This window comes from Taeniopygia guttata, chromosome 10, assembly GCF_048771995.1.
Source record: "Taeniopygia guttata chromosome 10, bTaeGut7.mat, whole genome shotgun sequence".
Classification (NCBI taxonomy): Eukaryota; Metazoa; Chordata; class Aves; order Passeriformes; family Estrildidae; genus Taeniopygia; species Taeniopygia guttata.
Genome location: NC_133035.1, coordinates 6,917,184 through 6,943,316, shown reverse-complemented (window position 1 = coordinate 6,943,316; position 26,133 = coordinate 6,917,184). Strand labels below are relative to the sequence as shown.

At 39.9% G+C, this 26,133-nt stretch overlaps 1 protein-coding gene across 9 annotated transcripts; it reads right to left on the bottom strand.

The window, feature by feature from the left end:
• Nucleotides 1–1,380: 1,380 nt before the first annotated feature.
• Nucleotides 1,381–24,807, bottom strand: SLTM (SAFB like transcription modulator). Of its 9 annotated transcripts, none has more exons than XM_030281553.4 (21): nucleotides 24,563–24,807; nucleotides 23,844–23,931; nucleotides 17,129–17,202; nucleotides 16,658–16,828; nucleotides 16,175–16,222; nucleotides 15,190–15,217; nucleotides 13,385–13,853; nucleotides 12,775–12,824; nucleotides 10,517–10,635; nucleotides 8,765–8,914; nucleotides 8,566–8,675; nucleotides 8,318–8,478; nucleotides 7,906–7,997; nucleotides 7,519–7,682; nucleotides 6,276–6,450; nucleotides 5,564–5,688; nucleotides 4,882–5,052; nucleotides 3,814–4,128; nucleotides 3,248–3,398; nucleotides 2,365–2,522; nucleotides 1,381–2,032 (listed from the first exon to the last, which is right to left on the bottom strand). In XM_030281553.4, exons 1-21 carry the CDS (start codon nucleotides 24,737–24,739, stop codon nucleotides 1,924–1,926), a joined length of 3,105 nt encoding a protein of 1,034 aa, XP_030137413.3. In that variant the 5' UTR covers nucleotides 24,740–24,807; the 3' UTR covers nucleotides 1,381–1,923. The 9 variants fall into 9 exon arrangements, with proteins under 9 accessions (XP_030137413.3, XP_072790049.1, XP_072790050.1 ...); XM_072933948.1 differs by having other exon boundaries at nucleotides 16,658–16,879; nucleotides 17,138–17,202; XM_072933949.1 differs by having other exon boundaries at nucleotides 3,248–3,386; nucleotides 16,658–16,879; nucleotides 17,138–17,202.
• Between the last annotated feature and the right edge of the window lie 1,326 nt (nucleotides 24,808–26,133).

Genomic DNA, 26,133 nt, shown 5'->3' with positions numbered 1-26,133 from the left:
TCTGGTTCTCTTCAGCTTTTGATAAATTCTAAGGTTTCAGCAATTTGTTTTCAATCAGTTTTTTCCCCATTGTCTGAGTTTGTTTTAGTATTTTAAGTGAAATTATTACACCTGAACAAGCATATTTTTAATTAAGTAACTGTTGGAATGCATATCTAGACTTTTACAGGGAACCAAGCACATCTCAAGTTTTATTTTTGTACCTCTCTATAGCTTTGTCTTTTAAGGTTATAAACTTCCAAATTTAATACATTAGCCACTATAGATTCATCTTGGAGCAGATATTTGTGTTGTCACATCTGCTAAAGCACATACTGCAGCCAAATGCTAAAATACCTTTGAAAATACACTGAGAACTTGCACTTTCTCTTGGAAACTCCTGCAGCAAAACCCAGTAAATTGAACTTCCTAGATTTTTCTTTTAAAAATTGAACAAGATGTATTAAATACATCAAGGTAAGTGACACTTGCTGAGACAGTGCATTTCTTTTTGTTTAAACCTAAGTATTTGTCAGGTGTGAATATCCATATAGGATTAATTAGAGACAGTGCTGCACAGCAGGTTTTTGTTTCCTGAAAGGCTGCTTACTCAAAACCAGTTTAGTTGAACTCGTTCTCTGCTCTGCTCTTGATTCACTGGAACACTGCAGGTGCTTAGCAGTTCTTCCACACAGCAAGCAGAAACCAGCATCTTGCTGCCTCATGCCTTAAAAACTTAAATCCTCCTTTCACAGACAATCTGGGTCAGGAAACCCTTCCAGCTCTTATTCAAGGACTATTTCCTAAGCTCTGCTGTTCTGCTTGAGTCCCCTGTTCATTTGGGTAACCATCCACCACCCAGCTTCCAAATGGGATCCATTTGCTTTTCTCCCTTGCTGAATAGCAGAGTTGTAACTCTCCCCTTACTCTGGCTGGGTGATAAATGAGTCCTGGCCTGGCTGCCTGGCATTTCTGTTTGGGCCTGTCCAGAAGGTTTCACACAGACCCTTCCATGCTGTCCCAAACCAAAAGGCTTAAGAAGATGCAGCCTTCTGCTCAAGGCCAGATCAGGAGCAGCTGCAGGAGGCCCCAGGCCCTGTAAGCAGAGTTTGTGGTAGTCTGGTGTAAAACCCCAGCTACTGTAAACTTCACAGAGCTTTGCTAAACACAAAGCAAATGGAAATTAGTGCTTTGGGCCTTGCTTGAGTATTTTGCTATTTTTTTGGTTCTAATCTTTCTTCTGTGAACAAACGTGCTTCTAAGTTTTTCAATTCAGTAACAGTGAGAGACAAGTTTTAGTTAGAACCTAATGGCACCCATGCTTTGAGTTGCTATACCAACATGTCTGTTTAATTCTGCCTTCCTTCCCCACAGACTGCTTTAAAGACTTACTAGAAGCTATACAGAATATGAAGGTTTATTTCAAAAGAATACATTTGCAAGAATACACATAAATGCACTCAATGTAACAGTACCTTCTGCAAAAATAGGTTACATAATACCCAGTAATGAAAGAACAAATCTTATTTCTCTACAAATTAGAAAGCAGAGATAATAGTCTGGACAACCTTCAAAATGGAGGTTATTGTGGATGTTGTGAGAAGTAGCTAACTTTAAAGCATGACACCACAGAGCTAATGTTGGCAAATCAAACTACTAGCACACAGCTGCAAACTATCCTTTTGTACAGAATTAACAAATATTTTGGTTCCAATTTCTTTTTACACAGCTCTAGTGCCTCAGGGAAAATGCTTATCAAAGATACACAAAAACTATCCAAAATTACAACGTAACTATGAAAATGCCTCCAAAATTGAGAGGAAAATAATCATGTTAAATTAAAAAAATTTAACCAGGATTTCCAGACAAGATTTCCTGTTCTTAATCAGAGAAAGTTTACAAGAAATTTCAATAAGTTATCTTGAAACCAAACAGCTGCAGATCTTAGAATCTTCGTGGAGGTCCACCTTTAAATGGCTTAAATCCTGAGCCACTTCCCCTCTGCATGGAATTGCCTGTGATCTGTACAACTCTATTAATGGGTGAAGAGTTACTGGAAACGGAAGTTTTAAAGAAAGTGTTACAATACATACCTAAACTCCTGGTGCACAGGTAATAACATTCTTACATCTCCTCTCACTCAACTGTCAAACTCTAAGTCTCAAAAGAGACTTGAAAACATGCAGGAGAAGAGACTTTGCAAGGAGTCCCTCACTGCCAGCAGCAGCACCCCTGGGGAGCCCTGTGCTGGCCAGACAGGGGGGGCTGTGGCTGTGCAGCAGCCAGAGTCACCCTGCTGCTACCCACCCTCTGCTGCACTGCCTAAGGACACCGAAGCTTGCAGGGGCTCAGTAGGGAATGGAGAGGAAGGAGTGGTTTCTGTACCTTGTATGTGGAGCCATCATGCCCCCTCCTCCACGGCCATCTCCCATTCTCCTTGTGTCATGATAGCCACTTCCTTGAGAACTAGGTCCATGCCATTCTTTCCTTGGTCCAGTTTCACGACTGTGGCGTTCTACGACATGTCTGTCCTCATTGTAGTGCTGGGGAGAAAGTGACACCTAGTCATTCTCACAAAAAAGAGGCTGTTTTACCTACAAAAAACAAGCCTGTCAAGAAAAATAAGCTTACAGCTGATAAATATAAATCTTTCAAGATTTCAGTCCACAGGCTGCTCACACATGGTCAATATTCCTGTTAATTCTCGGTAACAGAAACTTAAGTTGCAATGACCAGTGTGTGGGTATGCAATGAGTGAGGTTCCACAAACTCATACTTTACTCCCTGTTCTGCCCTGATCTCATTATCATTGGCATAAAACTCAGGAAGAAGAACATTAATACTTTTTAAATAATTCAGGATTTAAATAACAGCAGGAGTGAGTTAATCTGTAGTCTTTAAAGACAAGTCATGCAGAAGGATTTTCACTCAGTATCAAATTACAAATTACAATTACAAACTACACTGAAAATAGCAGGCAGTGAGTGTATGGTTAAAGCTCTGAAAAGGTGACAACAAAGTCTCAAAAGCTTTATCATCTACTCCCAGGTATTGTTCTTATCATAAAGACGCCAGACAAGAAGGATAGGGTCATTTTCCTGTCATTTTTTGGGTTATTAAAGAAGAACCTTTACATCAAGAAAACTAAGTTGAAAATAGGCAGAGTGCTTGTGAATCATTTTGATGGTATTATATGGTCATTCTTCCAGCACGAGCCTGCATTTTCCAGCCTCTCCTTCATGCACACGAAGACAAGAAGGTGACTCACTTGTCCTCCACCTCTCTCTCCCATTACGCCCCGTTCTCCTTCCCTGCCTCCATAGCCGGAGGCGCTGCTGCGGCTCCCGGGAGGTGCTCCCCTCACGTGGCCGGACACTTCCCTTCCCGACCGATCCGGCCGCTCGCCTCTGTAAAAATTGCTTTCATCAAAATTTTGGTTTCAGTATAGATGAATTGGTACCAAATCACAGCACATGTAGACAGCAGAGATTCCTGTGGATCCTAGCAACCTGCAGCTGACTTGTTAGAAACATTCCTTTAGATCTGTGTGGCTTTTTAAATAATTCAAGCTCACATGCTACTCTTTTACAACTGCATTCTACACAAAAGCCTCCTTAACTCTGTGTTGCTACTCATGATAAGAACAGACTGCTGGGAGTCAGCAACCAGTTCCTAGATGAGATTTAGCATTTGATAACCCTACATATTTTTTCCAATGCTTTTCTTTAGGAGGAGAAGGTCTATTCTCTCTTTACACACTAATTCTTGAGGAATTGCTACTATGGATAAATTCTGCAAGAATCAGTACTTTCCCTGGTTAGTCAGCACATTTACCTGCCGTCCCGTTTGTCTGTGCTTATGCTTCCCTCGCTCTTCCAATTTGTTTGCCTAGGTGGGTTGGAACCGGTTTCTCTGGGATGTCGGCCATGTGGTATTTCTGGTCTGTCGTGAATTATCACTGTTCTCCTTTCATCTCTGTCTCCTCGCACTTCACGTCTGTCTGTGTCCCGGAGTTCACTTCTTGGCTGTGGTGGTTCATTTCTTCTGGACTCACTGAAGGTCTTGGGGTACCTCTCAAAGCCCGGCTCTTCTCTTCGTGCTGTTGGGCGAGTCTTTTTGGCCTCACCTTGATTTACAAAACGATCTCGCCTAAGTTGTTAAAGTAGGAAAGAGTCATTACTTGTTTCCCATTTTCACGCTTCTCTGCACGTGTAAGCACATGGATGAGGATATAAAATATCACTCATCTTTGTATTAGTTGTTTGTTACTATGTATGTGGAACAGAAATTCTTCCCACCCCAAACAGTATTTATGTCTACAATTGTAATTTGGAGCTTGAGTTCTAACAGCCAGTTAAACATTTCTTTATGCATTTATTTGTTCCTATTTTGGTCAGTGTAATTTAACCAACTATGGGGCCGCCTTTTTGCCCACTGTGAAATGGGGAATGCTGTATTTCTCAAGTCAGAATTGTATTTACAATTCTATTTCACTGCAACCTAAAAGCAGAATTCCAGAAGGTACAATTACGTGGTCTTCGCTTTACTAGTGGGTACTGGAACCATGAAGTTCCATCTGTAATTTACTGCACAGTAAATTACACAGGTAATCTACAGAAACTTGTGACTAGATGTGAAAGAGGAAGGAATAATTGCAAAAATCTTTCTGAAATGTCTCACAAAAAAGGCCACCAGGTAGCTAATTTAAAGTCCTCAGGGAAAAGCAGATTAGATTCCATTATAAAAGTGGCCTGAAGACACAAGAAATGTCAGGACAGTACTGCAATTCTATTATATCAGAACTGTGTAAAGCGTTTAGCACCACATTCTGTTTTGAACAGTCAGGAGAGAAATCCACAGAGATGCTGGCACACAAATACCTGCTCCATTATCTAAACTTACCTATCAAAAGAAGATGATGGAACAGAAGAACCTTCTGGATATCGGCCTCGTTCTCTGTGATCAAAATCATTGAACCTGTTCTGTTGGCGGCTGTAATCTGAACCATGGCCAAAACGTGCATCTGTATCAAGAGCCATCTTCTTACTCTCATTCCAGTAAGGATCATCTCTCCTTTAGCCAAAACAAAGGAACCCCCATCAGTCACGTGTAGCCAAATCAAGGCCTAATATGCAGAAAACTGTTGAGTCAGTTGTCTATTTTAGGAGATGATCATCTGACTCTTGGAAAGCCACTGACAAAGGTAGACTCTTTAAAGAGTAGTGGACAAAATAATTTAAGAAAACACCCAAAACTAACCATCCATTTAGCAGAAATATGAATTCTTAAAGTAGAAGCTTCAACCATTAAGGCAGAACAGCTTTTCTCAGCAAATGCTCTGGATTGTGTTTTTTTCCACACAATAAGAATTAATTCATGGGATGCTTCTTTAATTTCAAAGCTCTCTCCGACAGATAAGGAGTGTTTCATGTTTGTCATAAACTAATGTCAAACCAAAGCAATATCAGAAATCCAGTTCTGTGAAGAAGACCTGCTTCAGGTCCAAATGCATTTTCAAATCTGATACAAGGCTTGTAGCTCCTTCTTTTTATTATGCACTGCAAAAGACCAGTTTGAGAATTACCTGTGATCTACATCCCGTGGACGTTTCAACGAATTCCTCTTTTCCTGTTCATACCGGAGCTGCTGCTGCTGCCGCCGGAGCTCCTCCCTCTCCCGTGCGATTCGCTCCGCTTCTTTCCGACGTTCCTGCCACGAAAAGGAACCACAAACAGAGCAGGTTTTACTAGAGATACCCAGAGAACAGTTAGCAAGGATACACACCTATCCCTTGTCAGTTTTCTGCTAAAGGTGATTGGATAAAATTCATCCTTGGGTAGCATGTAAGATTAAAGAGCACAGGGAATATTTCTCAAAAAGTAGACAGCGGTTCTAGAGATGCTGTTGTCTGTTACATAGAAATGGCTCCAGGTAATTTCTTGTATTACTATTGTATTTATTACCCAGAAACATTTCTTGAAGTTTGCAGTAGTATTCTATAGGAAAAATCCATTCAAATTATGGAAGAGTGGTATAGACAAAGTGATCTATTGTACTTCATGTTCAGAGACTGACTTGTATAGCTGCTACAGTAGCAAGTATTTTACATCAAATTACTCTCAGGCAAACAAGATGAAGATTCCCGTTGTTGTACGATGTGAATTATGTAATGTTTGGCTGGGTTTTATGAAAGAAAAAGAACTGGGCAGAAGAGTGAAGAGCAAAATTCCCTGCAAGGGTGAACTGGGCCATCCTCCAAAAAGCTCCTGCACAGTCCAGAGCACAGCTCTGCCCACCTGTTCAATCCGAACACGCTCTCTCTCCAAACGCTCCCGTTCCATCCTCTCCCTCTCCAGCTTTTGCCTCTCAATTTCAAGTCGCTCCCTCTCCCTCTGCAGGCACTCTTCTCGCTCGTGCATTATCCGTATCCGTTCTCGCTCGCGGCGCTCTCGCTCTGCAATTTCTCTTCGCCTGAAGAAAAAAAAAGAAGTAGCAGAAATTCATCTGAGAAATTCTGTCATCCAAAACTAGTGTCACTTTAGGCATAGGCATTCAAAAACTCATTCGGAGTAAGCTCTTCACAGAAGTCCTTGCACCAGAAGTCTACTCCTTTTAGCTCCAAGTAGCCCAAAGTGACTTTAGCTTATCTAGAGAACCATTAGCAGACAACTGATTGGAAAAGCCGTTTCAAGAATAATTTCTTTATGTATTTTATTCTTAATTTGGATTTCTCACTTGTCACATAGTAACAACAGTATTCAGTAGCCAAGAATATGACTGTATCTAAAAAATAAATGCTATTTTAGCTCTTGTCTTCTTCAAGCTAACAAAACATTTACTTAGGGTTTTCTGTCCAAAAAACTAAGACAGACGGCCAGTCGTGACCACTCTGAAGTGCACATGAGTAGATGCATGAACAGCTTCATTTTGTTTTCTTCTTTTTACCTCCCATAATACAGCCTAGAGGAAGCACAAAAGGCATTTTCTCCTTTAAGCTTTATGCTTGCTGGGAATTCCTTTGTTTAGGAATTGTTTTCCTTTGTTTTGGGAAACCCAGCTAACAACACAGCTCATTAAACTGTTCTTTGCAAGCTTTTGTCCATATGAAAACAGCAGAACATAAAGTGTAGCCATTTGGTCTTTCAATTTAAAGGGTCAAGATTGTATTATGCTTGATTTATTATTTAGAGATACAACATTCTCAGTTTAAAAACAAACAAGCAAATCCCAAACACTACTTTTGGCTCTGTTTCCTAGTCTAATTCTCACCTTTCCAAAAAGAAAACTGGCATGCAGTAACACTTATGAGATATACCCCCCACTGTAACAAACTCTAAGCTGTGTGTGTACATATATAGCTATTAAAAGATTACACAAAAATTTTGGAGTTTGTTAATTCCCATATAGATACTGTTAAGAGTCCCAGATTTTAACATCTGGTTAGAAGGCTTGACAGAATAAATTCTGATTAGATTTCTAAATATAGTATCTGACCAATAAATGTATACAATAGCCTTTAGCAAAAAGTTGAATTACTACCTTCGCAGTTCAACAGCTCGTCGTATTCTTTCCAATCGAACCATGTGTTCTCGCAATCTCTGTTCCTTCATCTTTTCAAAAGGCAAGATATCTTTTCTACCCCTGTATTCCCTGAATTTCACTTTCTCTTGAATAATACGCTCTTTGTTCCTCAATATCTGTGGCTATAGATAGAGATTACAATGGTTATTTCAGAAGTCTCATTCATTTAGGGAGATTTCTGGATGCTACGTTCAAGTATGATTAATAATTTAGCAATCCCAAAGCATACAAAGCTTCTATCTAAGCTTAACAGTTAGTGATACTTTATTGACTCTTCAGTGCAAGTATCAACTGCAAGGCAGGATCAAATCAGGTAAGGATTGCATCAAATCTATAGATACTTACTTTATCAAACCTTCCCCTTCTAACTGTCCTAGTGTGGCCTTGGTCTCCTTTTGTTTGGTCTAAAACTACAACTTGACCTGGGCTTTTACCACCTAGTGAAGGGGGGAAACAAAAAAAAGAAAAATAAAAGAAGGTTTAAAAACACACATACAGCTATCTCTATTTGGCTATTAAAAGTTCTCCTTAGTGAAATTTCTAAATTTCTGAAGTGATCTGTTACTGGTAGGAGAAACATACCAGCGCATGCCTGTAATTAAATATTAGTATAAAGTATGGAAGAAAAAAATGTGTTACTGGAGTCTAAAAAAGAACAAGTGTTTAATTGTCTGGTTTCCAGTAAGAGCAAGAACATGCCCCCAAGACAAGTCAGACACACATATTCAACAGGAGGAAATATGGCTATATGGCATACTTATTCTTTTCTTTTCTTCAGTTTTTTTAGTGGATTCTTGATTAGGGCCACTTGTTCCATTATCACTCTTCTCATCTTTACCTTCTGTTTTCTTGGCTTCTTTACTTTCTTTTTTTTCAGATTTCTCTGATTTCTTTTCTTCTTTTTTGGTTGATGGAGTTCTTATTAGGAAAAAGAACATAAAAATCCAATGAGGGAAATTCACCTTAGAAGATTTTCACAATTTCAGAAGGTGCGAAATTCCTTACTTGCTGGCTTTGTCACTTGATGCAGTCTTCTTATCTCCTATGCTCCTACCCGAACTAGATTTCTCATCACTTTCCTTCTTCAATTCTTTTTTGGAGGGATCACCTTTCACCTATTTTTTTTTCCAAAAGCAAATAGGTTAATACAGATTCTTGTAAAGATGGTCTATTCTGGGAAAAGTCTTCATGTTATGAAACCTACTTTCTCCACAGAGATCTGCTGTCCGTGCAGCTCTGTGCGGTGCAGGTGTGCGATACACCTGGCCACTTCTGTGCTAGAGGACATTGTTACTATGCCGTAGCATTTTGCCCCTGGGCTTCGTGCATTTGTGACCACCTTTGCACCAAGTACCTATGCAAACAGGAAGAATTCAGGTTCTGAGAGAGACATTTCTACAGAAGTTATGGTATTCCAATAAGATTTTTACCCTAGTATATAAGAAAACAAAACAAATTTACCCCAACCCCCCAATTCACCAGCAACATAACTCCCACCCCAGTAGAAAGATTGACACTCCCAAATTCTCAAAAGCTTTGAGAACTTTATCCCAACTTGCACATCAAGGTGAATTAATGCTTGCATCCTGTTTTGACCAGTCACCTCCTCAAGCCCATTATCTAAATGCTTCTCTTCAGTTACTAGCAAAATTCATTCACAGAAACACCACTGACTTGAATTTGAAGGTTCATCTCTGACAGATGAACCCCCACAAAAAAAGTCAGCAGCTGCCAATTAATGGCAGAAAAGTATAAGCAGTATTATGCAGTAACTTAATAAGGGAGCCAATTCTTCGAAGTTATCTAGCAAGTGTGTTGGTTAAACCATTCTATCAGTCAGCTCTGACATCTGCTTCTTGAGAAGGTATTAACCTTTGTGCTCCTCCTCCTTGCTAGAATTTCTATGGCCACTGGAGCCAGTCTTTTTGCCATAGTCATGCTCTAAAGGCAAGGGTTTTATCTTTCTAGCTGTCATCAGTTTTACCTTTTTAGCAGTCTAGACTGTCATGGTACAGTCATGAAATATTTCCCAATCAATTTTAAAACTGGGAAGCTACGTAAATATAAGTACCAACCAGCTTTACAGTGAAAACAGCCAAGTAACTGGAGGTTTCAACAAAATATTCTGTCAGGTGTCCACACTTGTGAATGTATTAAATAAAATCACCTACTAAATTCACTGGAAACATCAGATATGCCATAATCAGTACACACACTTCATAGTCACAGTGCTCAGGTTTTAACTAGTTCCCAAGATACAATAATGCCATATTTGCACAGGCTTACACTAACACTACAAATTCACATAGATATCAGCAACTCCTTTGGGAAAATGAGAACCCTGGGTTTAGAAGACTGCTTATAGCTTTCAAGATTTCTGCACTGTTCTATGGAATTTGTATGTTTCAATTAACCAAAATTAGGAAAACAGACTTAATTTAGTCAGACTGTAAAAGAAAAGAAATCATTAAGTCACTGAAAGAGTCCCTAAAGGATCATACATTAAAGATCACATTTTTACCAATTCTTCCCATTCATAAGCCTTCAGAACACATTTTTAAAACAGTCTCCCCAAAGCAGGATGTTCTATAAACACTATTTGTATTACAAGTTTATCAGTTAGTACACTGCCTTGCACTCATGGTTAGATACAGTTGCTACAAACGAACATAGCCATCATTATTTTAAAAGCCAGTCCTGACTAGAATATTCAAGTATTTGTGAAACTTCTTTTGTACTTATCTTACCTCCACAGGAAGAAAAACTTCTTATAAAATGAACATATGGTTCTTCCTGTAAGCATACACTCTGACTACTGCAGTATGGGGTTTTAGATTGCACTGGTCAGACATTTCCTCTCAAACCTTTATCTAAATCAAGTATTAATTTCTGTAACTGAATAGAGGAGGGGGAATAGACACACACCACACACATGATATCACATCCCATAAAATACCTTTCCATATTTGCCAAAGAGATTTTTCAAGTCAGCAGCTTTTGTGTTGGAAGACAGTCCGCTAACCCACAGGTTTCTAGTTGAACTTCCACTGCTACCACTAACACTGCTCGCGCTTCCTGAAACAAGTTTTACAAAACAGCCAAAAAATTAAGGAGACAGGTACCGTGAGTATTTAACTAAAGTGTTGCTGAAAAGAGAAACTTAGCTTGTTACTTCTAAGCAATTGCTTATCTGCTTACCTTTCTTGAAAAGACTTCTATAGAAAAAAAACATATGCCATAAGATTTCATTCATTTAACCATGTATTGAGACCAGCAGCGTGGCTACCTTGTACCCAAAGGACAGAGACAAAATAATACAAATCTTTGTTAAAGGCATGCTTTACTCTTCATTTGGGTATGTACATTTAGCTTCAAAATCTTACTGTTATCATTAGCTACCACCCATAAAAATAGGGTGTTTTGCACATAGTATTTGTTCTCCATCGTGATGTCTGTACACTGGGCAAATACAGGAGACTTGGATAATCCCAGCCTCCAGAGTTGTGTGGTCAAGTTCCGCATCTTCTTGAAGTATCAGCTTCATCCAGAGCAGTTTTTTAAAAATACTACTGGATGTAGAACTAGATTCAATCCACCAAAATTATTTCCCACATACTAAAGAAAATACTAAATAAAAGCTGGGAAAACACTATGTGCCTTAAATACTTCCCTCACCCCATAGATTGGGTATTTTTGCAACAACGCAGCAATAAGAACTCTAAAGAGACTCATGTAATCTCATTCCCAGTATCTTTTAGTCTTCAGTTATGTAGTTCAGCTTGTTACTGTTTGCTGCTAAGTAAATGAACTGCTTTGGGATATGTTAAAATGTAGCCAGTCCTACAGGCAAGACCAGAACTAGATCTCCATTTTGACAGCTGGAAAATCTGGTGATATGCAGAGTTTTAAAAGGTAATTTAACCATCTTGAGAAAAAAAGGATAGTTTTGTTTCTTCACTGCATCAAGATTAACTAAGAAAAAAAGGCATCATCTCAGTTATGGTCATACTAAGGTTATCTTGATATTAGTTTAGATATATAAGGAAGAAATTCTTCCCTGTGTGCCCTGGCACGGGTTGCCCAGAGAAGCTGTGGCTGCCCCATTCCTGGACGTGTCCAAGGCCAGGCAGAACAAGGCTTGGAGCAATCTGGGACAGTGGAAGGTGTCCCTGCCCACAGCAGGGCATTGGAATGAGATAATCTTTAAGGTCCCTTCTAATCCATAACACTCTATGGTTCTGTAATACACTTAGATCATCAATAAACACCATTAAAACAGCCACTATCCTGGCTCTGGCTGTGTATATTAAAAAAGCCTTAATCAGTTACTATCACACTTATCACTGTATATGCTACATAAATGAAGACACAGCAAATCTGCTCCCAGTCTCAATGTAAGCATGTAACTGTCATGAAAAGACACATCTCCAGAAGACCCAATGATTATGTCTGCCACAAAAATTTCCTCTCAAATTCATTTACCAGGTAAAGTTTCATTCATTCCTTAGTGTTATGCCACAGATTCTGTGACAAAGGTTTTTGGCAGAAAGGGAGTAGGTAAAATATGGAGACACATGAGCTCACACAAATGCATCTGCTCAACCATGAAGCATCAGTATAACTGGTGACATTAATGTGCTCTTGAGCTCCACTCTTCAAATTTGTAATTGTAATACAGGTTTTATGGAAGCAGGTGGAAACTCCAAGGCAAAAAAAATAGGTTAAAATGTAATACAATAAACAGCCACAAGTATTTTGCAAGCTGGCATCTCAGCTATAGTACTTGAGAGTTCAGTTTATTTAAAAATGAGCTAGAATTACAAGACAAAAAATTTAATTGGCATTACGTTTAAGTACTTGCAATTATTTTTTGCTTGATTTGCTGTAAGTTACAGCAGGCTTATCTGAAAATTATAGCTTCTCATCAAAACAAAAACTTGTTAAATGAATTTGCTCCCGAAAGTATTTTGCAATAGAAGAATGTATTTTCATCAAGTCTTTAGAATAAGTATTTTTGATCTTATGACAAATCTGGCATAAGGAGAACCAAAATATATGGACACATACATATAGCAAATGACTACTGTACCTCTAGCATAATTTACTATGGATAGTTGAGTTCAATCATATAAGCCATTTTATTACATGGCAAGCAATTTTTCAATCACTAAAGCATTTAGTTCAAGAAATACTACTCTAATTCATAATAGTTACCTTTATCATCCTTTGATGTTGTCTTGCTTTCTTTAGATTCCTTAGTAGAGCTAGAGAAGCAAATTAAAAAAATCAGAAGAAAGTTGAAACTACAGAATTTGGTGTTGCATTTTATACTACTAACACTAACAAACAAGTTAACATTTCAAAAAATAAAAATGAAAAAGGGCCAGACTGTATATTTGAACAAATGATTCCCTTATGGATTCTTGCACTGATTTTCCCCAAGATGCCTGAAGATCTAGATTTTCTGACAACTCTATTCAGTGGATATATGGCAATCTTCTCCAGATTTCAGGACGGGGACTTGACTTCATTTTGTGTTCTTAGAACTGATAGCTGTTCATTACCATCATCACAAGGACATTTAAAAAAATCGTCAATTTGAAAAAAATAAATAAATGCTGACAATTCGACAATGCAATCAGTAGGACATAGTGTCTATACGAAGATCTTGAATTTTAAAAAGTAACTTATGGCGGTCAAAAAACCTATAGGCAGGAGCATAGGATACTAATTACAAGATTCTTGCTGCTACCCCCTTAATGTAGAGTGATCTTATTGAATGCTGGTACTCAGTATCGTAAAGAACTGACATAGAAAAACAAACCTCTTTGCTTGACCAGAGGCCCCAGTAGACGAGGGACCTTTCTTCAAAGTATCCTTTTCTTTGTCTCCAGATTCTGCTTTCTTTGAACTTTCTCTGGCTTCCTTCTTGACAGGATCACCCTTCACGCAGTCTTCCTTCTTACCATCTTTATGGTTCTCAGTCACCTCATAGTCCTTGCTTTCCTTCTCCAGGCTCTGTGAAATGGTATCCTGCACATCCTTTGGCTTATTTGCTTCAGAATCTGTAATTTTCACATTTTTACCTGTTTCTAGGAGGTCATCACCATCAAAATCCAGAGTGATGGCATCTTCGGCCTGGATTGTAACCGATATGTTATCATCCTCAGCTTCTTTCACAGAGGTGTTAGCTTCCATCTCTTCATGAGCCGTGTGATCAGCCTCAGCTAGGCTTTCTTCTGAAGGAAGAGGTTTAGATACTTCTTGTGTACCATCACCAGAACCTGCTTTATCTAAGAGGATTTAACAGGAATAAATATGGCAAAACAAGAAGTTTAAACAATTTCATATGCATAAGCTAGAATAGGACCTAGAAAATACAAAGCCAGTTATTAGCACTGATGGAAGGTTAGAGAAAACACAAGGTGTATTAACACAAATATAAATCCTTTACCCAGGATCACTTATTCTTCATGTCAAAACACATTTTCTAGAGACAAATACCAAAACATTAGGAGGGAGACTATGGTTCCATCCTGAAGATACCCGTTCTTCATAAGAAGTATCCATTTTCCAGTTTAGGATTTAGCATTCCAGAAGAACATAGTTGCTTTTGATGTTCACAGTTTGATGTAATCTGTCTTTGCTTCTTCCTGGTTCCAGAACTTCTAACCTTCCCAAATCCGAAAGAATTACAGTCTTGGAGAATTCCAGCCAGTCTCCCACGCCGGTGTTCACTGTTCTTTTCCTTTCCAAGCAGTTGCTTGGCAGTCAAGTGAGTTGTACAAGGCTGCTGCAGAACATGGGTGGGTGAGCCTTAATCCAGAGTTCGTAGACAAATGGTCTCAATCTTCATCCACTGGACAGATTTTCCATCTCAGTCCCACAGAGACATCTCCATTCTTGGATTTGCACAGATGAGACACTTCGGCCATGGGGTCCCTCGTAAACACGGAGTCTGTAGTTTAATCCTGTAGCTTCAGTAATGTGTTTATTCCATCTTGTGTAAAGTGATGGTGTTCCATGTCCTTTCGAGTCCACAAAATGTAGAATCCTTATGACTTCTGTCCAGGAAGTCTGTTTGCCCAAATGCATTACATTCCTTCTATAGTTTCACTAATGAGCACATCTTAAAAAATGGTAGCCACTCCACAGGTTTTCAAACACTTGTTTTACCATCCTATGTACAACTGGTATGTCTTAGTGACAGTAAGCCAAGCATATGATGGTCCATACATTTGTGGGGTGCTCAACTTCAGTGTGAGAGTGCAGCATTTCACTCAACATCAGTTACTGCAGTGCAAGTTGGAGCTTTGGCATCAAGACTTACCGTGTATTAAATTCAGTCCTTGAATACTATGGGTTTTTATTAAAAATCATAGTATTGCAACTATATTATACATCCACCACAGTAACTGATAAGCACTGTAACCAACTCTTAAGAGCAAAGTAACTCTTAGGAGTGAAATAAACTGACTGCAGTGATTCCAGGTGCTGAGCTCAATGAGGAGACAACTGATACTTAGTGCTGGAGATAAGCCTAGTATTAGTAGAGATTGAATGTTACAAGAGAAAGTTGCCTGCCCTACCAGAGTAAGACCTCTGAACTCTATTAAACTTTAGACATACCTTTCTCATTTTCTTCATCTTCCCCATCCTGCAAGAAAAGGAAGTCAACACTAAATGTCTCCTATTTTGAAACTTTAAGCAGAACAGTTTGTATTTTTCATAGAATTTCTACTGTATGAAGGCAAATACTGAAAACTGTTTCCAAAGATTATCCAAACTCATGCACCTCCCTTGTCAAATCTCTAAAAACTATTATGAAACAACTTGGCATTTATTTGCAACACTTGGAGCTTGCAGTTGGTTGGGACATGCAGATATTGTCTTACCCCCTCAACTCAATGGGACATTTCTAAACTATTCCGTGCCTTAGCAAAGCTTTCAGAATGTCTGTCAAGCTGCTTTCAAAGAAATGCAAGCAGTTCATCACTAGCTTTAAAAGCTCAAGTGAGAAGTCAGAAACTAGGTAGCCTCCCTCTAGTAGCTACTTTAAAATGAAACTCTGATTTGGATAGGTATTTACTTATTTCCCATTAGTTTCACAGAGCAAGAGATGCCCAATGAGATGTCACTTTCCAGACATCAGTTCCATGTAACTCAGAATGAATTTCTGAACTTAGAGATATCCAATATTAGTACTAACACCAAAAAGCATCCCTAAACAACCATGCCCAGTTCTGCACTCCCCACATTCTCCAAGGGCAAACTTCTACATTAAACAGAAGTTCTAAACTCTTGTACAGGCTGTACATACTACAACAGCATCTGGCATGTTTTTTTAAGGGAGTGTAAGACATATTCTTTGTGAGTATTCTATGCACTGAACAATCCCAAATTGTAGACATGAATTATGTCTTTAAATAAGTCTACTTACTTGGTACCACAATTATCTGCATTACTAAATATTTGAATGAAAGCTTCCCATACAGTTTACCTTTATAGTCTTACATCATCAGACTCTAACATGCACACTGGAACAGAAAAACCAGTATAGTTTCCAACTAAATAGACACAAAAATCAGCTTAAAAGAATGGATTTAGAACTCACATGGACAGCTGGAAAAGTGTAATCTTCTATGTCTGGACCTTCATTTTCCTATAGAAATAGAAAAGGGACAAGATAAGCAAACTATTTACAAGACACTCAAACATTCAGAGGGTCAAGAGATTCCATTAGATCAGTAAACATTTAAGTGGATACACAGTCAACAACGTGAACATCCATGAGCAGTTCTCCTGATGTAAAGAATCTGAACAATAAACTGAAAGGCACAAGTCACTGCTAGTAAAAGGGAAAAGGACCACTTAGGAACTAACTCTGTATGGACAGAGTAGAATTTTATCAGTCAGTGCCACATTTGTTTCAGGACTATTCAAATACAAATCAAGGCAAATTGAAAGAAAAGAGTAGAAAGAAAAGATATCTCTAAAAGAGATATCTTTTAGAGATAAGCAAGACAAACTGAAACTCTAAGTCTTACTACCTAGAAACAAACACTAAGAAAAAGTCATGTAAAATATAGCCAAGTACCTGACTTTCAGAATCCTTCTCCACATCTTCTGTTGTCTCCACTGGCTCCAGGTCATGGTATCTTTTCTTTTCTGCAGATGGTAGTTCTTTAGAATTCAAGTTCTCATCTTCAACAGATTCTTTGAAATCTTTCAGTTCATCATTTCCATCTTGATCCTCCAATTCACTTTCCTTTTGGTGTGAACAAAAATACTTAATATAACTAAAAGTATTAGCTTTATTCTAAAAAAAAAAAAAAAATCACTGCTAGAATCAGTGTTTCACTGCTGGATCAGTGTCTCACATTCATAATAAAATTCATATCATTTTTTAAAACCCCCCAGCTTCATACCCTTAGGCATCACACTGTGAATACAATAAAAACAATGCTCCAAATTTTCACATAAATTACCACAAAGAAAATGGAAGCTTTTTCATTAACTGAAGTCAAACACTGACCTTAAATAAAAAATGGGAAAAGTTTTTACATACTTTTATTACCTTGACAAAGGAGTCCTCTTCTACTGAAGCATCACCAGCCAACTCATCAGCTTCCTGCTTTTTACCTGAAATGATGGGATATGCTGTGGCTAGACGTGCTATGTAGAACACACTTTTAATATTGATTATATGTTTGGCCTTACCTTATTGTTCTCTATTTGTTCTAGTTTAGTTGGATTGTTCACTATAATACAGCCCTCCAAAAACTGATTAACTTTTAAGATAAGGAGATAAAATGTCAGCTGAGAATAAACAATCAATGCTGTTCAATAAACAAATTGCTACATCCAACTTAGTGATCTTAATACACATCCTTCTATTTTGAGTGATAATGGAATTCAGGAGAACTTTGAACTAGAAATTAAACCTTTCTGGAATTACTGAAGTTAACTAGACATTATGACTTTGGAAAGGTCTTGCTTTAGAGGATAACTAACATCACTGAGAAATTAGGTTAGAACAAACCTCTAAAGGTCATCTAGTCACCCAATTGCCTGCTGAAAATTACAGTGACTCTCCAAGGACAACAGAATATCTCAGTGTTTTATTTAGCTGCATCTTTGAATATCCACAAGCATGGCACTTACAAGCCTCTCCAAGCCACCGTTTTCAGTAGAGGATGAAGCAAGGCAGAAGAACTGAGTAGGTGCAGCACTTCTGCTTTCTACATATGCTTTACTGTATTAAGGGCCTGTTCCATTGAGGAATTCTGCTCTTCCAGCACAGACACACTTTTCTCTGTTAGAGATATCTCTGTGGGGATGAGGACTAGACACAGTTCCCTTTGGAACCCACTGCATTCACTTACTCTTCTGAAAAACAAGACCTAAGAACACTAGGCAGAAACATCTCAATACAAACACACCCTTTGAAGAAGGTTCTGTCTCTTAGATTCAGTCTATCAAAGATTAGCCTATGCAACAGTTTTCAGTAGCACAAGGTACAAAAGCAGCTCTGTTAGGAAGTGTCTTTACTGTATCTTCTACTGCAACTCAATGTCAATTCAAATGCAAATGAGACGGCAGTCATAATTAGCACTTAATGCTTCATTTTTTTGGCATGGAATCTTCCCTTCTCCCTTCAACCTCTAATGAATGGCTAAACCAATTTTATAGTTATTCCAAAGGAATATACAAGAAAATCATACGCCACAGTTGAACACAGTATGGACATCTCTGCTAGCTGAAATCCTCAATTTTTTCAGCCATTAATTTCCATGGTCTTTCATATGCAGTTCTTAAATGAACTTCAAAGCTATAAAGTACTCAACTACAGGGCAAGAAGTACACACTATTGGGTTTGCTTGGATTCCAGTTGCTTTTACTCATTTCCCTGAAAGGCAGCACTCTGACCATACTCTCAGAAAAAGCACATTGCTGTATTCGGTACAGGCACACACGGATCTCCAGGAAAAGGCACATGCCAGAAGCTATTTCTGCAACTGCAAAATATGAGATTTAAACTTTCAAATCTAAAGTCACTGTCACTGATTTTATTTCACCTAAAACAAACAAACAAAACCTCCAAAAAATCCCACAGAAAATCCTGTTTTATACTTGTAATGTAGTAGACTTGTGAGATTTTGGTGCAAAAAGCCACCTGCACAGGTGCTAAGGGAAGCCAGCTCTTCTCAGGAAGAGGACTTACACTGGAAAGGACAGTTTCTGATGTGCATCACAGCTGATGCCTGAAAGAAAGACTAACTCAAATTTTGTGCTAGATTTTTAGCATTCTGTGATAGAATCTAGAGATCCCATATACCTTCAACATAAATAAACAGTAGTGAGAAACAGCAAGGATTTCTACACACATTCCACTGCTTTCTATTTTACCCTCTCATATTTCAGTGTGTTAAACCTGAAAGACCATGCATTTCCTGCATCCAATATCCAGCTAAGCACACACAGAGACAGGCAAGCACACAGGGCACATGCTCAACACATTTAGCAACTCTCTAGCACACACACTATCATGAAAGCCGTTTAGATAATTTAGTCATTTAAATAATTTTGCCTGTGGAGCTATGGCTGGTGCACTAGAACCGAGACTTTATAGGGAACAGAAAAGAAAACCAAACCAATGGCAAAGCTACCTCAAGTCAGCCCCACCATAATGCAATAGCAGCTAGAGAACTGTATTTTATGGACTGGTCCTCATCAAGAGCAATTTACAGCATTCAGCAATGAAGCTGATTTATCTTTTATTTGCTATTAGATTAACTAATGATTTCATTAGCACTTCTACACTATGTCTGTTGTCTTTGTAGCAACTTCCATTTACTCTGAGTACCAGAGGTATTCCAAGGCATAAGGAGACCTGAAGAATGACCTTCACTTTTCAACTTCAAGCCAGGAAGTGGCATAAGTCTGCTCTCCCTCTCAAGTTCTTGCTTCAGGTTACTTTGCTCTGGTTAGAGTTACACTATGCCACTCCAAAGTGTCGTTTCAAGGTTCTGATACAGACAGTTTTCAGATGTTGATACAGTAACTTGCCAAAAGCCAGCATCCACAAAAAATTCAACAGTTGTCTGACTGACACTCATTTACAGTGGGCTGCTTAAAGGCACACTTGGCTCTTAAATTCACATAACTAAAATCAGATTGCAACACACACCTTACAGAAAACTACAGTTTCTCTGAACATATTCCAGACCAGTTTTGACCTGATTGAAGGGTAAGTTAACAAACAGAGCCAGAGCAGCTGAACCTTCTGCAGACAAGAGGCACAGCTGGTCTCCAGTCACACAAGTTGTCAGCACCCACATTTCTGTACAGGTTTATCCAAGCAGTGGCTGTTGAAAATGTCAGTGTGTATGTAGCATTCACCACAGATCTGGGTGCTTAACAACACAAACACCCATTTACCTTGGAGTGATGGCACTCCTTCACAAGCCATGCTCAATCCCTTTTCTGGCAACAGCAATTGCTACACACCATAAAATTGCAACAGACTATTACACAGAGAACAAATATTCTCCTTATAAGTAAGTAGAAAAATTAGAACATCTTTGTTGGTTTTACATTATGCAGGTTTAGCTTTCATTTCATTTACAAGCCCTACAGTAGCACAAGATTATTCTACCTATTCATGGTCCTCCATGTGAGGAATTCAGGCTACCTGAGTGTTTAGAGAATTATAGAAGAGTATGTTCTGGACAACTCTTGAACTAGATATTTGCATCTCAAGCAGATGCAGAGTGACACATGAGAAATTTTTTGAAAAATCAGCATTTGACTTCTTCTGGTATTCCTGCTGAAACTCCGAACAGGGTTCTCTCACACCTAATGCTAAAGATTCATCAAACACATGGGATAAGAGGTAAAGAGGAGGTAAATCCTTACAATGAAATAAACTCTCTATAACATTAAGAGGCCTACTGCAATTTGCAAAGTATCATTTGCCACAATATTAACAAAAGTAAATAATGCTTTTCTAATTCTGAAATGGTACCATGAGGTACAGGAATATTTAAGTCTTCTACTGTGGCTAAAAAATACAGTTCTTAGTCATTCATTGTTTTTAGAAAGAAAGGTCTGTGAAATCTAAGTGTACAACTTAGTTTACTTTGTTTTGTTCTTATATTTAAGTAACTAAACAGCTTTAATAAAGAAGTCAAAATTATTTGGGCAATAGTACAAGCCAACCACTGTCAGCTTTTGATCCAAGAAACAGTACTGTCAAACTGGGAATTCAGTTGGAAACTAGAGAGGTACTTAAGACACAAACTAACAGGTACATAACTAGACTCAGAAGCTTGTAGAACAGCAAAAAAAACATCTTTGCTCACATTAATTCTCCAAAGTTAAAAATTATCAGCCAAAAATCTGTTCTTCACCCACACTAATTCCAGAACCCGTCAGGAAAGTAATGTTCAATTACCAAATTCAATATTTCAATATTCAAAAACATTTTTGATTGCAGATCCTTCAAAGGAGCATTCATATCAGAAACATTTGAAAAATATTTCATACTAGTAGTAAGGTAACTTCTCCCAGAGACCAGATTAGGCAGCAGAATTGTCAGGCTTGAAAAGATAAGCTTTCTCCAAAACCTGTCACCTTTTCACAAAAAGAAATTCCTCCATAGCTACTAAATGCTAGGGTGGAGAGGCACAGCTGAGGCATTTAAAAAAGGAGCACTTGGCATTTATTCCTTTCAAACTTTAATTGGCAAAACCAACTGATCTTACCTATATACCTGTATAATATTCTGATTAGCTGCTCTGCAATTCTTTACCCTGATTATTTAATTAAAGTAGCATCTAGAAATAGTGTTAAATTTCTACTAACTTTGCATGAGGATTGATCAAGGATTCTTGATGGATTACAGAATCCTTCTGCAAGCATTTTTTAATTTGTATGAAATAAAGTCCCACTGTTAATCTTTTGAGTATTGTTCTCCCTTTTAGTAAACATACACACAAAAAAAGCAAGGAAAGAGAAATGCATCATTCCCTCCCCCCCTCGCCACACCCCATTCCCACTCTAATTTAACCTGTATCAATATTCCAGACCAGGTTGCTGTGACAGACAGTGCTAGGGAATCAGAATCACACTTTTTCCACAGACCTTAAGAGCTTCAGTAAAACTGGTTACAGAAGACTCTCAGATCTAAACCCTAAAGCCACCAGACACACTTTGGGAAATTTTGGAAGGACAACCTCCTTCCTTCCCTCCCACTGGCCTCCCCTTCTGGCTGCTATGAGGAGATTTAATGATCACTCCCACTCCCTGGCCTTTCCTGAAGATGTATTTTCCTTGTAAGTGAGTACCTAATACTCCTACTCTCCCTCGTACAGCAATAACAGCACGGGGGAAAATACTATAGGAACTAGTAATATCATTAATTTTACTGCTGTCCAGTAGTACAATAATTAAAGGCCCATCACTGTGAGTCTGAAGCTGTAGGGTGGGGGAAAACAAGCATTAGCAAAAAGGCCTGGATCAATCTGTCAGCAAAATCAGTAAAGAGGAAAAACACCTCACAGTGAGTAGTTAAAAATCAAGCAATGTATTATTTCCTACAGTTAGAAATAAACCAATACAATAAAAAATACTTCCATTAGACTAAACAGTGAAATTTTTCATGTTCCACCATGAACTTCCCATACTTTTGGCACAAAATTTGTTTGTAAGACTTCTGTAATCTAAAAAGTAATGAGGAAAAACTCCTGAACTTGCAAAATGAACTGATAAGAACTTCACCAACTGTGTTTTCCTTTGAGGTTTACCAAGAACATGTCATATACATGCATCAGGATTTGGGACACAGGAGAGGTGGCAGGAAGAGCTACTGAAGCCCTGCCTCAGGCAGCAGCAGCACTGCTTGGCAAACTACCTCTGCAGAAGCAAAACAGTCTAACTACCCAAGAAGCCATTTCAAGAACCTTATGCATATCATTATACTAGTTTGGAGACTAGGAAGATGAAAAGCAGTAGATAAGAGAAGTGTTTGTCACAGCAGAACAAGGAGCCATTTAGATCTCTCTATGAAAAACTGTGGAAGAGTTTCCTTATTTAGCTTCCATGTAGTTATCTTAATCTGCAGTCACCTTTCTAAAGCAGGGAATAAAGTAATGTCATAGGAAAAAAAAACCAAAACCACATCTGAAAGTTTATTTCCTTTCACTTCTCTAATGTGTGGAAAGTGCAAAGAAGTTATTCAAACTTTCTAAGCAGACAATAATTTCACCATTCACAGCACCAGACTGATTGAATAATCACTTTCACCACAAAACTCAGCCCATGACAAGAGACAGTGGTATAAGACTGTTCACATCCAAAACAGGGCCCTGTAGCACATGTGTGAACATTCTTAGTGTGTCTGTTCACTGAAAAATGCTGTGCATAAAGCAGACAGGTCCTCTCCCAGTGCTAACAGATCACAGATGTTCCCAGAACAACTGAAAATACAAACCCAACCTAAAATCCCCCAGACTCCAAACTCAGAAAACAGTATTTAAATTCTCCGGTAAAAGAAAACAGAGCTGAAAAATCTGAAAATAAATCACTGTCGAGCAGATCCGCACAAAATCTAAATATTAATTTCTCACAACAGAAACACTAAAATCTCTTAATTAAACATTCCACTGTGAGGCTACAACACCGATTCAGAAAATTCATGTTTATCAATCCTGTCTTTAATAGAGACCACGCTAACACAGCCACACTACATGGTCCTCTTCAGGAAGTGACCCCCTACCACACATTGCTGTGCCCTCACCACCAGCCAAGTCCAGCACCTGCTCACGGCTGAAGAACCTCAGCTGTCACACAGATCCTTGTGGACAGGACCAACAGAGCCCCCCAGAGCCCCCAGCAGCTCCTGCTCCACCTGCACCTGGAACACCCCACGTTCAGATCTCTGAGCGCACGCCAAACCCCTCACAGCTCACGCACAGCACTCAGCACAGCTCTCCAGGAGCTGTGGGCACTACAGCCACTACCTCAGAACACACGTCTCTTAAATCAGACATCTTCCAGCTATCTATATCTCTCTCAATGAAATGGGGATGCTCCAGCATTCCCATACATTGTCTACATACAGTGACTGAAAACACACATGCAAGGCAAAGGACTTCTTCTATGACAGCTATAAATCGTAAAATCATAACTACACCCAAAATACAGACCACAGTCCTTCTTTAAGGTGATACATGAAAAAAAAACCCTGGGTAAGAATATAAAGTATATCAATAGATCCTAACCTTTGCCTTTAGTTGGTTTCTTGGTGGGTGTGTCAGCTGAAACACTTATTTCAATATTATCTGGATCACCTCCTTCCTCTTCAATAGCCTAAATGAGAAAAAAAAATAGAATTTTAAGTAGCTTTCCGTGGAAAGCTGGACAGTTTGACTTCAGCAGAAGTCTGTAAGCCAAACAGTTCCTTCGACATCTCAAAAATATTTGGCAAAACACTCCGAGTGAAACTTTTCCCTTAAAGCTGGAGAAGAGCAAGGGAACAGTAATGATAAAGGCTGAGAGTTTCAGCTGTTAAAATGACATTTGGAAGTATAGCTTATCAAGGATCCGCACGCTTCTCTCTGGAAACGTAACACCAGAAGGCCACAACGACATCCATAATGGCATTAAGGGCAGCTCAAAACCAGGACAGCGGGAAGCACGGACACCCTTCAGCACAGCCTGCCCCGGGGCTCGCCCCGCCAGCTCCGGCGCCCGCGGCGGTGGGCGGACCGCAGGGCCCGGGGCTCGCCCCGCCGGCCGGGACACCGCGCCCCGCCCGCCCCACAGGGGCCGCACTGCGCGGGGGCTCGGTGGGGCGGACCCCGGCCCGGCCCCGGCGGCACGGCGGGGACAGGTCCCGCCCCCCACACCGGGCCGGCGGCAGGGCCGGCAGCGCCCCGCCCCCCGAGCCGGGCGGCAGCAGCGGCCGCCGGGCCGGGCCGGGCCTGCGCCCGCCGCTCACCTGCTTGAGCCGGGCGATCAGCACCGTCTTCACGCCGGTGATGTCCAGGTTGCGCCGCTTCAGCTCCGACTTGAGGTCGATGACGCGCAGGTCGCTGATCCTCTTGCTCTCGGTGGGCGGCGCCGCGGGAGCCGCGGGAGCCCCCGCAGCGGCGGGAGCGGAGGCGGCGGCGGCCATTTTAGAGCGGGCGGGCGAGCGCGGCGGCCGCGCGCACAATGAGCGCGGTGCCCGGATGGAGCGCGGCCGGCGCGCGGCCGTGCGCAGGCGCGGAGCGGCGCACCTGGCCCGGAGCGCCCGCCCTGCCGGGCCCGCCCTGCGCGGGAGGGGCGCGGGCAGCGCCGGCAGCGGGGGAGCCGCGCCGTGAGGGGAGAGCCGCGCCGTGAGGGGAGAGCCCGGCAGGACGGCTGAGGGAGCCGGGGGGGCTCAGCTGCAGGAGAGCGCTCAGGGGTGACCTCAGCACTCTGCAAGCTCCCTCACAGGAGGGTGCAGCCGGGTGAGGGTCGGTCCCTTCTCCCAGGGAACGGTGGCAGGACGGGAGGATGTGGCCTCAAGCTGCACCAGGGGAGGTTTAGGTTTGACTTTAGGAAGAATTTTTTCACAGAAAAGGTGATTAGACACTGGAACGGGCTGCCCAGGGAGGTGGTGGTCACTGTCCTTGAAAGTGTTTAAGGAAAGACTGGATGTGGCACTTGCTGCCATGGCCCAGCTGACCTTGTGTTCGGACACAGGATGGACTCGATGATCTCAGAACTCTTTTCCGACCTAAATGCTTCTGTGATTCTTGCGTGTTCCGGCCCTGATTTGTCGCAGTTTAGGAAATGAACAATTGATCTGTTTGTGTAACAGTTTGCTATTGGAAGTGTTCCAGAAGTACAATAGTAATGCTTTAAATTTTTACCAAAGTACCTCTTCTTGTACCAGGTAATGGAAGATGTTACCTCTTAGCTCCCTTTCATTCATTTTCTGTAGGAAACTCTTGAAGTTGTATTGTCAACAACAGATGTTAAGCGCCTACTAAATCTTCAAATGAGGCAGAATTTAAGTACCTATAAATTGAAGTCACAACAGTCCTCTTATTCTGTCTCCTCATTCAGAAATCACATACAGATAAAAATTAAAAAATGAATGTTTGTTTTATTTAACAAATCTTTGTTGAACAACCTTTTGCACAAATTAAGTTCTGAATTCTAAAAGATTTGTTACACCACTCTTTTTTTTTTTCTCAAAGTGCACTTGGAAATGCATTTCAAAAATACCTGAAGTAATGCTTTCATTAAGTAATCAGTTGACAAAGGGTAAAATCTATGTATTTAAAAGTAGACATGCACAGAAGTCTTAAAGCACAATTTGGACTGGTAATTGCATGCATGTCTTAGCTATGTTATACTGCTGTTGCAGTTGATACCAAGATTTTTATAAAAAGAACAATCTTAGATAAGACTATATTTTTGATTATGCTATCTTTTGTGACATTTGTATTAACATAAAATAGAATAGGATTGACTTTGAGGTTAATAGATGAACGCTAGCCTAACTTTAGACTACAGAAACATTTTTGTGAATGTAGGGAA

What these genes read in the sequence shown, in the direction of transcription:
- SLTM (XM_072933948.1), bottom strand. Translation starts at nt 24,739, where the DNA reads ATGGCCGCCGCCGCCTCCGCTCCCGCCGCTGCGGGGGCTCCCGCGGCT. An exon ending in TCTTTGGCAAATATGGAAAG is followed by an intron (nt 8,915 to 10,516) that starts GTATTTTATGGG and finishes CTGTTTGCATAG; the next exon opens with GTACTTGGTGCAAAGGTGGT. An exon ending in ACAGACAAACGGGACGGCAG is followed by an intron (nt 3,399 to 3,813) that starts GTAAATGTGCTG and finishes TTTTGATGAAAG; the next exon opens with CAATTTTTACAGAGGCGAGC.